The following is a 15,084-nucleotide window of genomic DNA, read 5'->3' as shown; positions in this document are numbered from 1 at the left end:
TCTAACTTGTATTTTATACGACCACACTTTAATCCCCAAAATTGATGTCCAAGATATAATAAAATTTAGGTCAATTAATTAATTTTAAAAGAGCTGTATCTTCTTAGAAACATGAAATAAGCCCTCTCTTTTTTTTCAAATAGGCGGTTTTCATTCACACAGGTGAGACTTGAGTGCCAATTAGCAGCCACCCGGTGCAACCAATTAAGCTGAGAGCAGTAGGCCTACTAGTAGCAGTTGCAGGAGGTCTGCATCTTTATCCGGTGTGTTCAGCAGCTGCAGGGGGCTTTCACGTGGATCCATGGCTGGGCTTAGGGTTGAGCTGCTGGTGCTGGTGTTGGTGGTGCTGACTGGGACTCTGCTGCTGAATCCAGTACGGGGATGGGAGCCGATTGATGCAACACAACTGGAGAATTTGTACGAGATGGGACACTGGGTTAAACCACAAGGCCCTACATCTATACTTACATCCACAGGTAAAACTATGACTATGGTGGTGTGTTCACTGTCAGTAGGTTGTTGCAAATGTTTTCATTAATATTTATGTAGCAAGAAGCTGCCCCACCAGGTTAATAAGCCTGGCCCTGTATGTTAGTTGATTTTAAAGCCACACTACATGTAACTTTTGATGGAAAAAATGCCTTTTCTTCCTGTTAAAAGTTAACTCATTAAGACAACAAAATGCACCCTTTCTAAACTAAGATGTACACTTGAGATTTAGCTGCTATACAGCCTTACTTGGTCTGGTGTGACCAGTAATGTTGGCAAACTTTAAAGGATATTGATGTGTAACTCATTTGCTGACTTTATGACTTGTGCTATGGTTACACACTACATTTTAACATTTACCATTAATAAATGTTACGAAGTCTGGCTTTTACCTACCCGATAGACATTTTTTGTAACAAACTATATAATTAAAACGTATTGGCTCTTTAATCACTGTCCGGTCAGGCTGTCTAACCAACTGCATGCAGTTGAACAGTTGCAATAAACTCTAATTCAGTCATTTAACATAAGATAAAAACAATGGATGAGAGTATTTCCATAATATCTAAAAACATTTGTAGAATTTCCTTTGCAACACAGCTCCAGATAGAAATGTGTTATGGCAAGCTTTAGTTATAATGGAGAAGACTTTTGACCATGTTTTCTAAAATGTTTAATTTTATTTGAGCTCAGGGACACAAACTCTTCAGTCAGACTTTGTTAATGAGTCCACACTAGCAACTGCATATTCATAAAGCAATGGTTTGAGACAAAACTTCTAGATGGGCTGTCCACATAATTTCCCATCAAAGCTTTTTGACTGCAGTCATCTGTGACGTTGGTAACGACTACCCCTCTCTCTCTCTCCCTCTCCTCCAGACGACAACAGTGACTTAGACGGTGAATATGCAGCTGCTGAGGAGGCACTTGTTGAAGGTGCCGCAAACGGTGAAAATGTCGACCCTTTTGCTGACCGTGGATTCCAGGTGGAGTTTGTAGATGGCCCTCCAAGTACCTGGGACAGCGGCGCTGATGGTGGATTTCAGGAGTTTGTAGATGGCCCGCCGAGTACCTGGGACAGCGATGCTGATGGTGGATTTCACATGGGGTTTGTAGATGCCCCTGCCCCTCCAAGGAGCTGGACCACCAGTACCAGTCCTAGTTCTTCTGGGTTAGATGTGGTTTGTACAGACTTTGGCTTCCAGATTACTCTGCTGACGGGTTCACTGAGTGACGTTAAAGTTTTGGGTATGTATTTGGACTTCTCTGCCTATTTTAAATCTTGCTGAACACCTGATGTCAACTTACCAGGATTTATTTCTCCTCTCCAGGCTCAAAGGAAGTGCTGTCTGTCATAGACGCTCCAGACTATTGTGGCTATGAAGTGAACTCTTTCCAGGACAACCTGACTGTACCCTTCACTGGCTGCAATGTGAAACATGTAAGTTGCTGAGAAGTAATTGCTTTGGCTCTCGTGTGTATTTATCTTAAGATGGATGTAGTTATACTCAATGTAGTTTTTGTGTGAATTCAGTTCATGTCTTAACCATTTTTAAAATGATTACAGACTGATGGCTACAGCCTGCAGTTGTTGTATGTCGATGACTTTGGTCAGACACAAGTTACCACCGCATCTTGTGACGAAAGTCTAAAGTTTGACCCCGACCTGTTCCCTCGCTCCAGTGGCCAACCCAAACCCACAACAAAACAGTGCAACAAACCAGCGCCACCAGCAGGTGATTGCAAATTGAGCTAAAAACAACTGTATCTAATGCATCACTTGTGGGATGGACAAGGATTTTACAACTGCTATAAGAGGAAAGGACATGTGTAGGCTATTTGATTTGTTCTGACTTCAGGGATTTTTGTTTTGATGGCTGGCAGACAATTTTAAAAATGTAATTGTAGTTTCAGATTGTGCTGTCGCCTCAGGGGAGCGGGTGCCTTGTGGTCAGTCAGGAATATCCTCCTCAGACTGTGAGAAGTTGGGATGCTGTGTGGATTCTTCTGCCTGTTACTACCCGCTGGATGGTAAGGCTTCTGTTTAGAGAGATGTGGTATTAAAATCTTCAATTATTACTTCTCTAATTGAAACCTTTTTTTTCCCACTCTATAGAGTGCACTGCAGATCAACACTTTGTTTTCGCCATTCGCCACGACTCTGCATCCATCCCCGTGGATCCCACCAAACTCGTTATTCCTGGGAATCCAAATTGTAAACCAGTCATTGTCAATGACAAGGTCGCCATCTTTAAGTTCAAACTGACAGAATGTGGAGCTCGTAATTATGTAAGTCGTCCCCTTTTGCTTGACTCTTTTGACAATGCACTTTGTTACTTTAAAAACAACTCCACTGCATTAAGATATGATACATTGCCTGATAAAGTTGATGGCAGACTCATGGTTGACTTGGTATCGATTGCTACTGCTTGTTAAGCAGGCAGATACAGCAGAATTTAAAGCAGCAGTAGGTAGAATTCAACTTAAGAAGTTATCTTTATAAAAGTTATTATATCCAGACTGTAGAAGTAAACTTGCAAGTATTCTTGCAGTAAATCTGCAAGATTTCAGAGCTGAACTGAAGCCTTGCCATCTCTGAACAGCTGTCAATCTCTCGTGAACTCCAGTCAAACTAGGTAGCGCTGATCAAACATGAATCAATATTATGTTACTGTAATGCCTATTTCTCCCCTCAAATGTTTTCAGAAACATCTTGTAGTGCACTGTTTAGCTGTGAAATGATAAAGCTGGAGCAAACTCATTTTACAGCTAAACAGTACACTACAAGATGTTTCTGAAAACATTTGACCCCTGACAGCTGCCTCTGTTGAATGAACAGCCAATAGGAACGCTCTCTGAAATGACCTGTGATTGGCCAAAGGCTCTCGTTTGTTTTTTTAAATGCCTGAAAACCGAGCCATGAGGAGGTGCAGAAGTCTAGTTACAATATGCTGAAAGATGATGCCAAAAGATATTCTGCCTTCTGCAGGTTTGCGTCTTTCAGGGGCATAGATTAAGTAGTCCGTGCTTGTGATCTTGTTTCTTCTGCATGCATAGCCTCCTAAAGAATGAATTGTTCATGCTGGCATTTTTTTACTTTGCCTCAGGCAGTACAGTTTAGATGCAGTACAACCTGGTAGACCTGAAGCCTGATTAATTAACTTTTTCTTGACAGATGGTTGGCGAGACGAAGATCTACCTGGCTGAAGTGCAGACTGTCATCAAAGCTCTGAATCTTAAGTTTGGCATAATTACAAGATGTGATCCCCTCAGGTTAGTGGGTTTTACAGTACATTTTTACTCCAAAGTTATCAGGGCCTAATTATAATTCTGATTCTGATTTTTAAAAAAAAAATTATTTATAGGTTCATGGTTGAATGCCGCTACAGCCAAACGGGCGCTGCTCAGCAGTCATTGGCCAGTGTTGGCTACATGGTCAAGACTCCGAGTTCTACCTTGCCATCTTTGATCATCTCCAACGGCTTATATGGTGTTCAGTTGAGAATTGCTGAAGGTATTCATGCATTATTTTCCAAACCACATGCAAGAAGTACAGTCTTGATAAACATGGCTGGAGTTAAATTGTACATAAGCAGCTCTCACATGGTAATTTGTCAATTTCAATGCGTTTGATCCTTGTTTCTTTAACCCCAACAGATCAGACGTATTCCAGCTACTTGCCCACTAACAGTCAGCCCTTGCGACTGCTCCTCGGCAATCCGGTTTATCTTGAGCTGCGCCTGAAGTCTCCTAAACCAGATGCAGTAATTCTTGTCAACTACTGTCTAGCTTACCCTCGCTCTGCAAAGAATGCTCTGGTGCTTATTTATGAAGGGTAAGCATGACCGTCTGAACCCACTTCATGTGTATTGAGGTTGAATAATGGCCTTGTTCTAACAGTAACTTGCGTCTGTAGGTGTGCCAATCCTCATGATCCGAAAGTGTCCGTCCTTAAAGTCAGTGACCTTCCCAAAAATCGTCACCAGAGGCGCTTCATGGTCCAGGCCTTCCAGTTCATGGATCAAAAGACAAACAAGTACCTGGATGAAGAGGTGAGTCCAAGTATTCAGGAAGGCATTGTGCTGCTAATGTAAAAGTGAAAATAAGGCAACTTGTTACTCAAGACTGTATAAATACGTTCTTTCTTGCAGATCTATTTCATGTGCTCGACAGAAGTTTGTAGGCCAGCAGAAAAGACTTGTGCAGAACGGTGCTTTGACGGAAAGGTGAGTCTCTAAACCCTGAAAATGTGTTACCAACTCTGTTTAATGTCTGATCAATTTTTATTTATTTTTTTTCATTCAGGCACCATAAGGGTTTGAAGCTGAAGACATTAAGAAAATGGTTGAACTGAAACTTAAATAAAATATTTTATAATACAACATTGCAGTCTGTTTTATTTTAGATTGTGGATGTGATTGTGCATTACTGCTGGCGTAAAGTATTTGCGTGGGATCAATATTGGATTCATGTGCAACTTTTTCATGAGGCAAACTTGACTTCAGTAGTGAGCATGAATGTTGTAGACCACACTGATTACTTAATGAGTTTGTTTTGTGACTCTAGATTTGTATTGACCTCAAGATAAAAAAAATATTTCCCCAACAGTTGAGTTGTTTTACCCAGGTTTGATGAGCAGAGCTATTTCTACACTATATTACAGAGGAAGGCAACAATAGCTTTAGTGAAGTGTACCTAGTGGCAACTGAGATGTCCAGTACACCATAAGACCACCAGCTCCAGGCTATGGAAAGTATTACTGGAAATAGTTTATTACTTCAAAGCAAAAAGTAGATTTTCATACAAACGGGAGTAATGAAGACGGAGTTGCGAATTTCAGAAAATGGCAAGGTATTGGGAGGATGTATGTGAAGAGTTGGAAGTGATAGTGGGGTATTTTAAGTTTCTGTTAGTGGTGAGGAAGAAGGCATTCACAAGGATAGTGTGCAAAGAAGACCTCATCACTCCAGGACAGTGACTGGATAATGTTGGAGAGATGGCTGTATGATAGGAAATGTCTCGCGATCTGAGAATTCAACAATTGAGTTTAATGAAAAATTGGAAGTATTCTAAAACTCACCTCAAACACACTACTAAAACCTTCTATATCTCACTGATGCATCTATGGTGTTTCTTCTCCTGTAACAATGTAAAGCAATACAATGTCGGTAGAATAAAAAGCACTTCTAACAGGATATGTTAAATAATTTTCTTCTGGGGAATGCATGAATGTGCTGAAAAATGAAAGCTGTGCCTAAGACCATGAAATCCCCAAAATCAACTGAGGAAATGAGAGATTTTGGGCAGGACTGTTTTGGTTTCCGTTTGGTACAAAATTATCCTGAAGTTTTGAAATGACCCAGAAAGTTTGCCAGTTCAAAATGAAACCAGTTTGTTAGAAGTTACTGAAGTCGAATGGAATGCTGTTTTGACATGCAAGATGAGATGTGGTGTGTTTAACTTCAGGGTTTTTGTTACCAATGTTGGATGTAATGATTACACCAACTTCTTTTTGGGCTTATTTCTCACTGAAACCTGTCCTGCAGAAAGTATTCGTGGGCTTTTACTGTTGTGCCACCATGAACTTTCAACTCACAATCCATGGCTTTATGGTTTAACATATACAACACCTTATTGTTTACACCATCTACTGTAGCATAAGTGACTTTTTTTGTGGGTTTTCATTTGAATTTCTCGTGCATTAGTCTGAAATAGTTTTGTTTACATTTGTGCTGTTTTATCAGATTATCAATCATCCATAAAGCTATGCACTTTGAATTGCACTAACCTGTGACGGTCTGAGAGCTTGTGTCAGATTACATGTCAGACTCTGGCTGCCCTGCTGCATTTCTGTCTGGTGCTACAAATATAGTTGGTTTGATTAGAACAGTAAAAAATAAACAGCAAAACAATCATTAGTTTCCAGTGGTGGAATACACAATTTTAAACGTAAAAATTCTAAATGTGTCCCAGTTTATTTCCTGGTTGCAGTGTATGTGAATGTCATCAGCTGACAGGAAGTAAACATGGATCTAAACTGCTGCATAGCAACACAATTCTGTAGCAATTCCATTGAAATAGATATATAGTAACTTTATTAATCCTGAGGGAAATTCAAGTTTCCAGCATCACAGTTCCATAGTGCAAAACATGTTAGCAAAAAGGCAGGAAAAAAGTTAGTATTGCAAAGGACAAATTGCAAAAAAAAAATATACCAGATATAAAAATACAAGGAGATGAAGAAAACTGTTAAAACTGAATATAGTGCAGGGTAACAGCTGTGATACAGGACTATTAAAAAAGTGAAATGCACTAAAACAGAGCGTTTCAGACAGATATACAGGCATATTCAGGCCGCCAGAATGAGGAAAATAAAGTTTTTTTTTTTTAACGTTACAGCGTGTAAACATGTTCTAGTAGAAACCCAAAATAAAAAAAGTATGACCCTGAATGTGAGTACCATATGGGACCTTTAAATAAAATATCAGAGTATTTCATCTCTCACCACTGTTGCATCAGAGCTCTTCTCATTTGTAAATGTAGGTGGATTTATCAGAGAGGGTCGCTCTCCTCTCTATACTGTCTCTGGACCATATGGCTGGATGGACCATGACGAAGCATCTGCCGCTTACCCACAATTCTTTGCGCCGTGAAAACAATCAAACTAACAGCCTCCCTGCACTTTGTGTCTCTCTACTGAAAGTCTCTCTGGCTGCTGTCTTATTTAGTGCGTAGAATAAAACATAATCGACCTTCAACTACGTGTCAACGTCAGCAGGAAACACAGGACGTGTCTTGTCAGGTGAGAAGAGTCACATGTGGACAGAGCTGCTACTTTTAGAGCTGTTTAGTTAGCAGGTTAGCTAATAGCACTCAGTCTGACCTGACAGCAGCTCTGTCTTCACTGTTATCTGTTAAAGCTTCATGTGTGTCTGTTATATACAGGCAAATTTATACTATTTAGTTTCATTTTAATAGCCAGCTCAGTATGGCATCAAAAGTTATGATTTTGTTAGTTATGTGAGTTATAAAGAGCAATTTCCAGTATTTATTGTTTATTTATTGTGCAATTTCCAGTATTGTTTATTTATTGTGCAATTTACAGTATTATTTATTGTGTGCATTGTTCCAGTATTTATTGGTTATTTATTTTGCACAATTTACACTACACATAACAAAAAAATAAAAGTAATATACAGTGCAGGAAGAGGCAAAAAAAAACACGGCTTATCTGAAGCCTCCACCTAGAGACAAGATTAATATAAAGAAATAATATGAATACATAATAGTGATAACAAACAATTTTATATATATATATATATATATATATATATATATATATATAATAATAATAATAAAAAATCTATTTTTGACAGTCCGATTAATTTAATTAAATAAATTAAATTAAATGATTACATTAAACAATTGATTACCATTTTATTGAATTTTTATACAAACATTGTAATATTTTGGTCAACAAATAAAATGACTCCTATATGTAAAACAATAATAACAATAAAATAAAACGCACAGTAAATATATCAAAAAAGAAAAGTGTGTTGCGTGGAAGTGTATGGTTAGTGTTTGTGAGGAGGATATTGATTTAAATATCTATAAAGACTTCTGGGCAATGGTAACCAAAAAGCTTAAAGGGAAGTGAGCTTTCTGCTATTTTATGATTTAACTTTCCACTTTGTGCCGGCTTTTCTATTATTAAAGACTACAAGATACTCAAAGTAAACAGGGTGACACCAACTCACCAACTCAAACTTCCTGATCTGAAACATGTTCTTCTGGCACTGCATGCGTGACAGAGGAGCTACAAATACAACAGTAGTCAGCAGGTTTGCAGGAGGGCGTGGTTTTTTAACTCCCATAAGACAGCAAAGGGGCTGGAGAAAGACTCTCACTCCACTCTGCCTGTTCAACCCTCAGCTCCTGTCGCTGGCTAAGATGGCTCATCTCACAGAGCTGTTCAAGTATGTCGAAGACAACCAGGACCTGTACGTGAAGGTAAGCTCATCCTGAGAGACGTTTTGATAGTTCAATGTAACTTTACTCCCTGTATGATCTCTTGCTGTTATGGTCAACTAATCATTGTGGTGATTAGATTGCAGTCAAATGTCTGTCTTCATCCTGAAGACTGAGCAGCATTGCAACTCATTCTATCTGTGTCTGTGCCAAATGTCATGGATGTTGAGCGACTGGACCACATGAAATCACATGTGATGTGACATTTTAACTTTAGTTGTTGTAAAACTTTGTAGAGCCCAAACATGCTAAGACACATTCACACTGACACCATTTTACACATTTGAATGAAGCTTCAAAGAGGACCTGTTATGCTTTAGTGCTTTTTCCCTTTCCTTTAGTGTATTATATAGTTTTTTTGTGCATGTAAAAGGTCTGCAAAATTACAAAGACCAAAGTCTACGAACATTAAAGCATGTAAACATGTCCTAGTAGAAACCCAAAATACAAGTATGCACCTGAAAATTAGCATAATAGGTCCCCTTTAACAAAATAAGAGCCTTAAGCATCTCAAACTTAGACATGCCGTATCAAACACCTATCATGTTTACATAGACAACTTTAAAATGTACATGAATTTTTCTTGTTTCCTAGCGCCTGGCAGACTGGGTGGAAGTCCAGAGTGTGTCTGCTTGGCCAGAGAAACGCGGGGAGATCAAGAAGATGATGGAGATGGCAGCCAAGGACATTGAGAAGCTGGGGGGAACAGTGGAGATGGTGGACATCGGCCTACAGAAGGTGTGTAAGAATAGGATGTTCCCTGTTAATGTTTGGACTTCATCATTAGTAATGCATTGGTTTTTCCTTGCTTTCCCCATGTTTACTGTTTTGCTTTGATTCAATGGTTTTAATTTAGCAGAATGGGCCTTCTTTGTAACCTTTACTAACGTGTAGTTTTTGTTTGTGCATGCAGCTTCCCTCTGGAGAGGAGATCCCTCTGCCGCCTATCATCCTGGGTAGTTTGGGGTCAGACCCGAGCAAGAAGACGGTGTGTATCTACGGCCACCTTGATGTCCAGCCAGCCAGCATTGACGATGGCTGGGATACAGAGCCCTTCACTCTGGTGGAGAAAGACGGTGAGAGCATAAGTGTTATGGTTTCTTCTTGGTACACAATTACCCTGAAGCTGTTTCGATGTGATCTGGAAAGTTTGTCAGTTAAAAACAAAACAATCTTATTGGTTATTGAAGTAGACTGAAATGCCGTTCTGGCATGTGAGACGGGATGAATTTATCTTCAGGGTTTCTGTTTCCAGTCTTCAATGTATTATCGGATCACCTTTCAGCTTGGCAAACTTATAGTATCACATCTCACTGAAATAAATGTCAAAACATGTCCTGCAGAGAAGGCCTGATGGCAGACACAGTTAACAGAACAGTTAAATGTAGTTTAACTGAGCCATGACCAGGCTGCAGAATAAAATTAAAACTGGTAATTTGCACATAACAATAACATCAAACTCCCTCTTTGGTGAGCAGATAAGTTGTTTTTACTCCCTGTTACTTAAATGTAGTGTCTTGTTTAAATGCTCTTTGAGCTTTTATCAGCTTTGTACTTGTGATCATATCACAGTTTGCTGCATATTTCCAAAGTCCAGCCCGGTTACCACACGTTATAGGGTAGAGGCATGCACTTAATCATGTCTTATCTGCAAGCCTCACGTGTCAAGTTGAACAAGTGCTGTTGTATTTAACAAGAATACATTCAGCTTTACAGAAGGCAAAAGTGCTCGAGGGAAGCATTTTATTTAGTTAATGTATTATATGACGGCAGATAAACTTATTTTCCATACTTATCATTGTCATCGTCTGCTATTCACCAGCTCAGCAGCTGACACAGCATTCCTGAAGTTGTTGCTATGCATCATTAAAACATACTCAATAATGCAAATGCTGTAATAATTTGTAAAAATAGTATATATAATAATAGTATAATAATTTGTGTGTGAACCCCGTGTAATGTATCCGCTCTAATGATCAGCTTCCTTATCTGCTGCTGTTCTATAGATAAAGCAGTGCAGATTAGGTTTGTCATCTACTATGATTCATTAATAAGCCACACATATTAGCAGTTTATGTGGATGACACATGGATTGATCAGCTCATTTTCTTTTTTACTTCTTCCCTTTTTTATTTACCCAACTGGTCTCATGTACTTTCTGGTGATAGTCAGCTGACAAAAAGAGCCACATCCACTTCCTCCTGTCTAGTTTCTGTCTGCTCAGCTCTGTTCTTGCTTAGGTCGTGTTTTACTATCACGTTGTTTAGTTTTCCTTCCACTTTTCATCGTGTGGAAGAGTTCCTTATCTTTGAAACAAGTGAATGAATGAATGAATGAATTTATTCTTTTTGTGTCATGCATATAACTAAGACACCACAAATTATACATACAAGCCTAAAAACTTCAGAATAACTTGAAAGATGGTACAATCAAATAGAAACCCAGGGCTTTAAATTTGTTCTCTTTGCAGGGAAGCTCTATGGAAGAGGTTCTACTGATGACAAGGGTCCAGTGTTGGCCTGGTTTAACTGCATTGAGGCCTACCAGAAGATCAAGCAGGTAAAGTTCCCACCACAGTTTCATTTTCTAATTTATAGTTTCTGTATTTTGGGCACCGTGATTAGGGACAAAAAGTCATCAATCCTCCAAGTTAGTCCAGCAGCTCCTTGCTGCTCACCCACACTCACACAAACCAAGCTTTCTTTATCCTTTGTCCTGAGACAAAACACTTCTGGAAATTATCCCAAAAATAAGTACAAAGTGTCAGTGATGTAGGACCAGACTTCTGTAACAAGACATGGTGTAGTCGCAGTTAATGTGCAGCCAGCCAGTATCACTGATCATGGTGTTACAGAGTGTTTCACTGTGAACATAATAAGAACAAACCAATATTGGTTTTGGTTTGGTTTGGTTATGTTCCATCCAAAAATAACCCGCAGCTGTTTATTCATGACGTGATAAATTGGGTGTGGTTGAACGGTGATGGGAAACATCAACAACGTTGGAATGTTCTTTGAATGGCGAAGTGGAAATATTCGTTGGTGTGGTGACTGGAAACATCGTTTGGTATTTATAGAAGGTGAATAGAGTGATAATCCTAGGTTAAATCTGTCTATGACGTACATTTTCATAGAATTTTTCTTTCATTTTCAAAGCTGCTCTTTGAAGAAATTGGATTGTTTTACAAATCAGATCAGGTTTTTTGGTTTCCATAACCAACTGCTAGAGATGCTGGTTATGGTGGACAGTATGAAAACACTACAGCTGAGCAATATTATGCTGAAAGCAGTATATTTTTGTTTTTCTGAAGGGTAAAAAAGTTTTGCTTTTGGCGTTGTGACGAGGAGTGATTTTCAAAAATGATTCTGCATCCTTCTGAGAAATTAATTATCTCTGTGTTAAAGTACAGAGCTGACTCTGTAATTGCCTGCTGATCATTTTAGAGCCGTTAGCAGGAGACGTGGTCAAAGGTCTCTGGATGAAATCGGTAATCAGGTCTTATCCAGCCATCACTTAATGATTAAACCAAGTCACGCAGGTGGCGTGTTGATTTGAATTATCTTTACTTTTCCCTCAAACAGTGAGGAAAATATCCCAATGACATACTTTAAGATATTCTGAATATTAATTAAGGAGCTTCAGTCAACACACCCAGAATCCTTTCTATGTTAAACATTAAAGTTATTTTCCAAATGAAAAGGTCTGATGGTTTTTTGCAACACGGTGAGGCCTGATAATGATGTATATGGAAGTTTTAACAGAGTTTTTTTCTCATTATCTCTCTTCATGCAGGAGCTTCCCATCAACATCAAATTCTGCTTCGAGGGGATGGAGGAGTCCGGATCCGAGGGCCTGGATGAACTGGTGTTTGCACGAAAAGACACCTTCTTAAAAGACGTGGACTACGTCTGCATCTCTGACAACTATTGGCTCGGCAAGACCAAACCCTGCATCACCTACGGCCTGAGAGGAATCTGCTACTTCTTCCTTGAGGTGAATTGTAGTTCTGTTTAAATGTTTTATTAAACTGTGTCAAAAACAAGTCTAGTCCCACTCTAATGCAGCTTTTCAGCATAACACAATCCAGGTTTTTGTGAAATTGTATTTTGGTGAAACCCATTCAAATGAATGTTTATTTTTTAATTTAAAGGTGCATTGCAGTGACAAGGACCTACACTCAGGGGTGTTTGGTGGCTCTGTTCATGAAGCCATGACCGACCTGATTGCACTTATGGGCAAGTGAAGCTGATAATTGAACTAGAATCTTATAAAACTAATTTGCAGTTTTAGAGGAAAACACTGGTAATAAATATTAATTTTCTTTGACCTGTGCTTTAGACATCTTAGGAGAATTTAAATCTTCTGTCTGTTTCTTTCTACTCAGGCACCCTCTTAGACAAGAAAGGGAAGATTTTGATTCCTGGGATGAACGACGACGTGGCCGCTGTGACCGATGAGGAGAGAAAGCTGTATGAGAAAATAGAGTTTGACTTAGAAGAGTACTGCAAAGACGTTGGAGTCGAAAAGCTTCTGCATGACTCCAAGGCAAGGCATTGATTTCTGTTTCTCTCAACTCAAAGATGTAAAATAAGCTGCAGAACTCTGGGTTACTGCATAGTAATTTATCATAATTTAAGCGTACTGTTCTTTTTTTTTTCCTGTAGGAGAAAATCCTGATGCACCGCTGGAGATATCCATCTCTTTCTCTTCATGGCATCGAGGGCGCTTTCTCTGAAACAGGAGCCAAGACTGTTATCCCCCGCAAGGTCATCGGCAAGTTCTCCATCCGCCTCGTCCCCGACATGGACCCCAAAGTTGTGGAGAAGCAGGTAGACCCTGAAATATCTAAACACTGATTCTAATACTGTAGTCTGGTAGTGTTCATGTAACTAGAACACAATAAAATTAAAGTCTTTGCCAGTGGAATTTAAAACTTGATGACTTTGCCAACCACTCAAGTCCCTTAGTGGTAGTGTGTCACATTTATTTTTAAATGAATGTTGCTTTTACAACTGAAATTTTACAAGTGAAGCAGATTTACAGAGTAACCTAAGCCCGGCCTACCAAAGTGGATCTATTCTTCTTCACAACAAATCAGTGATTGATGATGAAGACAAATGATGTGACAAATTGTCTCAACAATACTTTTCTTTTTCATCATCAAGGTTATCGATTATCTGCAGAAGAAGTTTGCTGAACTGGAAAGCCCCAACAAGCTGAAAGTGTACATGGGCCACGGAGCCGCCAAGGCCTGGGTCTCTGACTTCAACCACCCGCACTACATGGCTGGTCGAAAGGCCATGAAGAGAGGTACAGAGGCTGAGTGGTGCAAGACCGATAGAAATACATATAGTTAAAGGATCAGTTCAGTCAAACGCACATACTCTTACTCAACCCCCACTGTTATCTAGCCATCTTGATAGTTTTAGTTTTGTATACCAGAGTATTGAAATAGTCACTTGTTTGTGGGGCTCAAAGCACTGAAAGACAAAGGTAGTTTGCCTTTCCAGAAACAATGTCCTGGTTACTCAGAGTAATCCACAGACGTCACTGTCAAAATAGTTTCCATTTGTTTCTATTGAAGCTAGAAAACAGTGATAACAAAAGCCTGTCTCACAACCTCAAACCACAAATACAACTGATGTCAAGATACCACAAAGGGTTAAGTGGGAAATGTGTTTGTAATTTGGGTGAAATGAAAATAAGTTTCACTCATATTGACTGTTCCTCCCATGTTCTCCTCCTCCTCTTCGCTGTGCCATAGTCTTCGGTGTGGAGCCTGACCTGACCCGTGAGGGTGGAAGCATCCCCGTCACCCTGACCTTCCAGGAGGCCACAGGACGTAATGTCATGCTGCTCCCTGTTGGATCCTCTGATGATGGAGCTCACTCCCAGAATGAAAAACTCAACAGGTATGTCTCAGCGCAAAACTTAATTTTCCTTATTTTCATTTCTACCTGAATCACTGCGGTTGAGAAGAGAGGGAGAATTTCCAGGGACTGAAGATTTCAAAAGGTTTCTCAAAGGAGTTTAAAATCTGTCACTAGAATAATCACTGTGGACAAATTTAGATGTGGCCAAAGCACAGATTGTTTTAAGGCTGTTAAGTACTGTCTTTCACATCCACATTTTGTTTTACGTCATCTTGAATTTAGTGATTGTTCAAGTACCAATTTAATTCTTTCACCCAATAGTTATAATGAATATGAGATGCAACAATGTGAATTCTTTATGAATGATCTTTTCGATGGATTTTGTCAACTATTCACCAATTAAACAACCTCATCACTGTTTTATCTTTCCAATTTCAGAACCAACTACATTAAGGGGACCCAGATGCTCGGTGCATACTTCCACGAGGTTTCCCTGCTGGAATGAAAGGATGTCTCAATATAATGACGAAATGTAAAATATGTGCATCCTCACTATCAGAGCCATAGCCTTTGTGGTATGATTTACCTTCCACAGTCAGCAGTTTTATACACACACTCCCCCCCCGATAATAAAAGTGTTTTTCTTTGTTACTATTTGTTGTCTTTTTTTCTGGAATGCATTAATAGGTTT

General features: G+C 39.3%; 2 protein-coding genes across 2 annotated transcripts; both read left to right on the top strand.

Moving 5' to 3' along the window:
• Positions 1 to 268: 268 nt before the first annotated feature.
• LOC141755014 (zona pellucida sperm-binding protein 4-like) lies at positions 269 to 4,871 on the top strand. Its single transcript, XM_074614556.1, has 12 exons — positions 269 to 476; positions 1,369 to 1,737; positions 1,821 to 1,930; positions 2,057 to 2,225; positions 2,398 to 2,520; positions 2,606 to 2,778; positions 3,665 to 3,762; positions 3,855 to 4,003; positions 4,147 to 4,324; positions 4,406 to 4,541; positions 4,641 to 4,715; positions 4,795 to 4,871. Exons 1-12 carry the CDS (start codon positions 302 to 304, stop codon positions 4,801 to 4,803), a joined length of 1,764 nt encoding a protein of 587 aa, XP_074470657.1. The 5' UTR covers positions 269 to 301; the 3' UTR covers positions 4,804 to 4,871.
• Positions 4,872 to 7,121: 2,250 nt separating this feature from the next.
• cndp2 (carnosine dipeptidase 2) lies at positions 7,122 to 15,044 on the top strand. Its single transcript, XM_074614557.1, has 12 exons — positions 7,122 to 7,291; positions 8,425 to 8,502; positions 9,115 to 9,258; positions 9,434 to 9,596; positions 10,991 to 11,079; positions 12,313 to 12,513; positions 12,671 to 12,755; positions 12,905 to 13,065; positions 13,185 to 13,349; positions 13,686 to 13,830; positions 14,285 to 14,432; positions 14,832 to 15,044. The coding sequence occupies exons 2-12, from the start codon at positions 8,443 to 8,445 to the stop codon at positions 14,896 to 14,898; spliced, it is 1,428 nt and encodes a 475-aa protein (XP_074470658.1). The 5' UTR covers positions 7,122 to 7,291; positions 8,425 to 8,442; the 3' UTR covers positions 14,899 to 15,044.
• The last annotated feature ends 40 nt before the right edge of the window (positions 15,045 to 15,084 follow it).

The sequence above is a fragment of the Sebastes fasciatus genome, chromosome 17 (assembly GCF_043250625.1).
Source record: "Sebastes fasciatus isolate fSebFas1 chromosome 17, fSebFas1.pri, whole genome shotgun sequence".
Classification (NCBI taxonomy): Eukaryota; Metazoa; Chordata; class Actinopteri; order Perciformes; family Sebastidae; genus Sebastes; species Sebastes fasciatus.
The sequence above is the reverse complement of the archived record's forward strand: the minus strand, read 5'-3'. Positions and strand labels throughout refer to the sequence as shown.

Coding starts and splice junctions, on each gene's coding strand:
- LOC141755014 (XM_074614556.1), top strand. CDS start 302: ATGGCTGGGCTTAGGGTTGAGCTGCTGGTGCTGGTGTTGGTGGTGCTG. Junction 1,931..2,056: donor CTGGCTGCAATGTGAAACAT/GTAAGTTGCTGA, acceptor AAATGATTACAG/ACTGATGGCTACAGCCTGCA. Junction 4,325..4,405: donor CTGGTGCTTATTTATGAAGG/GTAAGCATGACC, acceptor TTGCGTCTGTAG/GTGTGCCAATCCTCATGATC.
- cndp2 (XM_074614557.1), top strand. CDS start 8,443: ATGGCTCATCTCACAGAGCTGTTCAAGTATGTCGAAGACAACCAGGAC. Junction 8,503..9,114: donor ACCAGGACCTGTACGTGAAG/GTAAGCTCATCC, acceptor CTTGTTTCCTAG/CGCCTGGCAGACTGGGTGGA. Junction 9,597..10,990: donor CACTCTGGTGGAGAAAGACG/GTGAGAGCATAA, acceptor TTCTCTTTGCAG/GGAAGCTCTATGGAAGAGGT.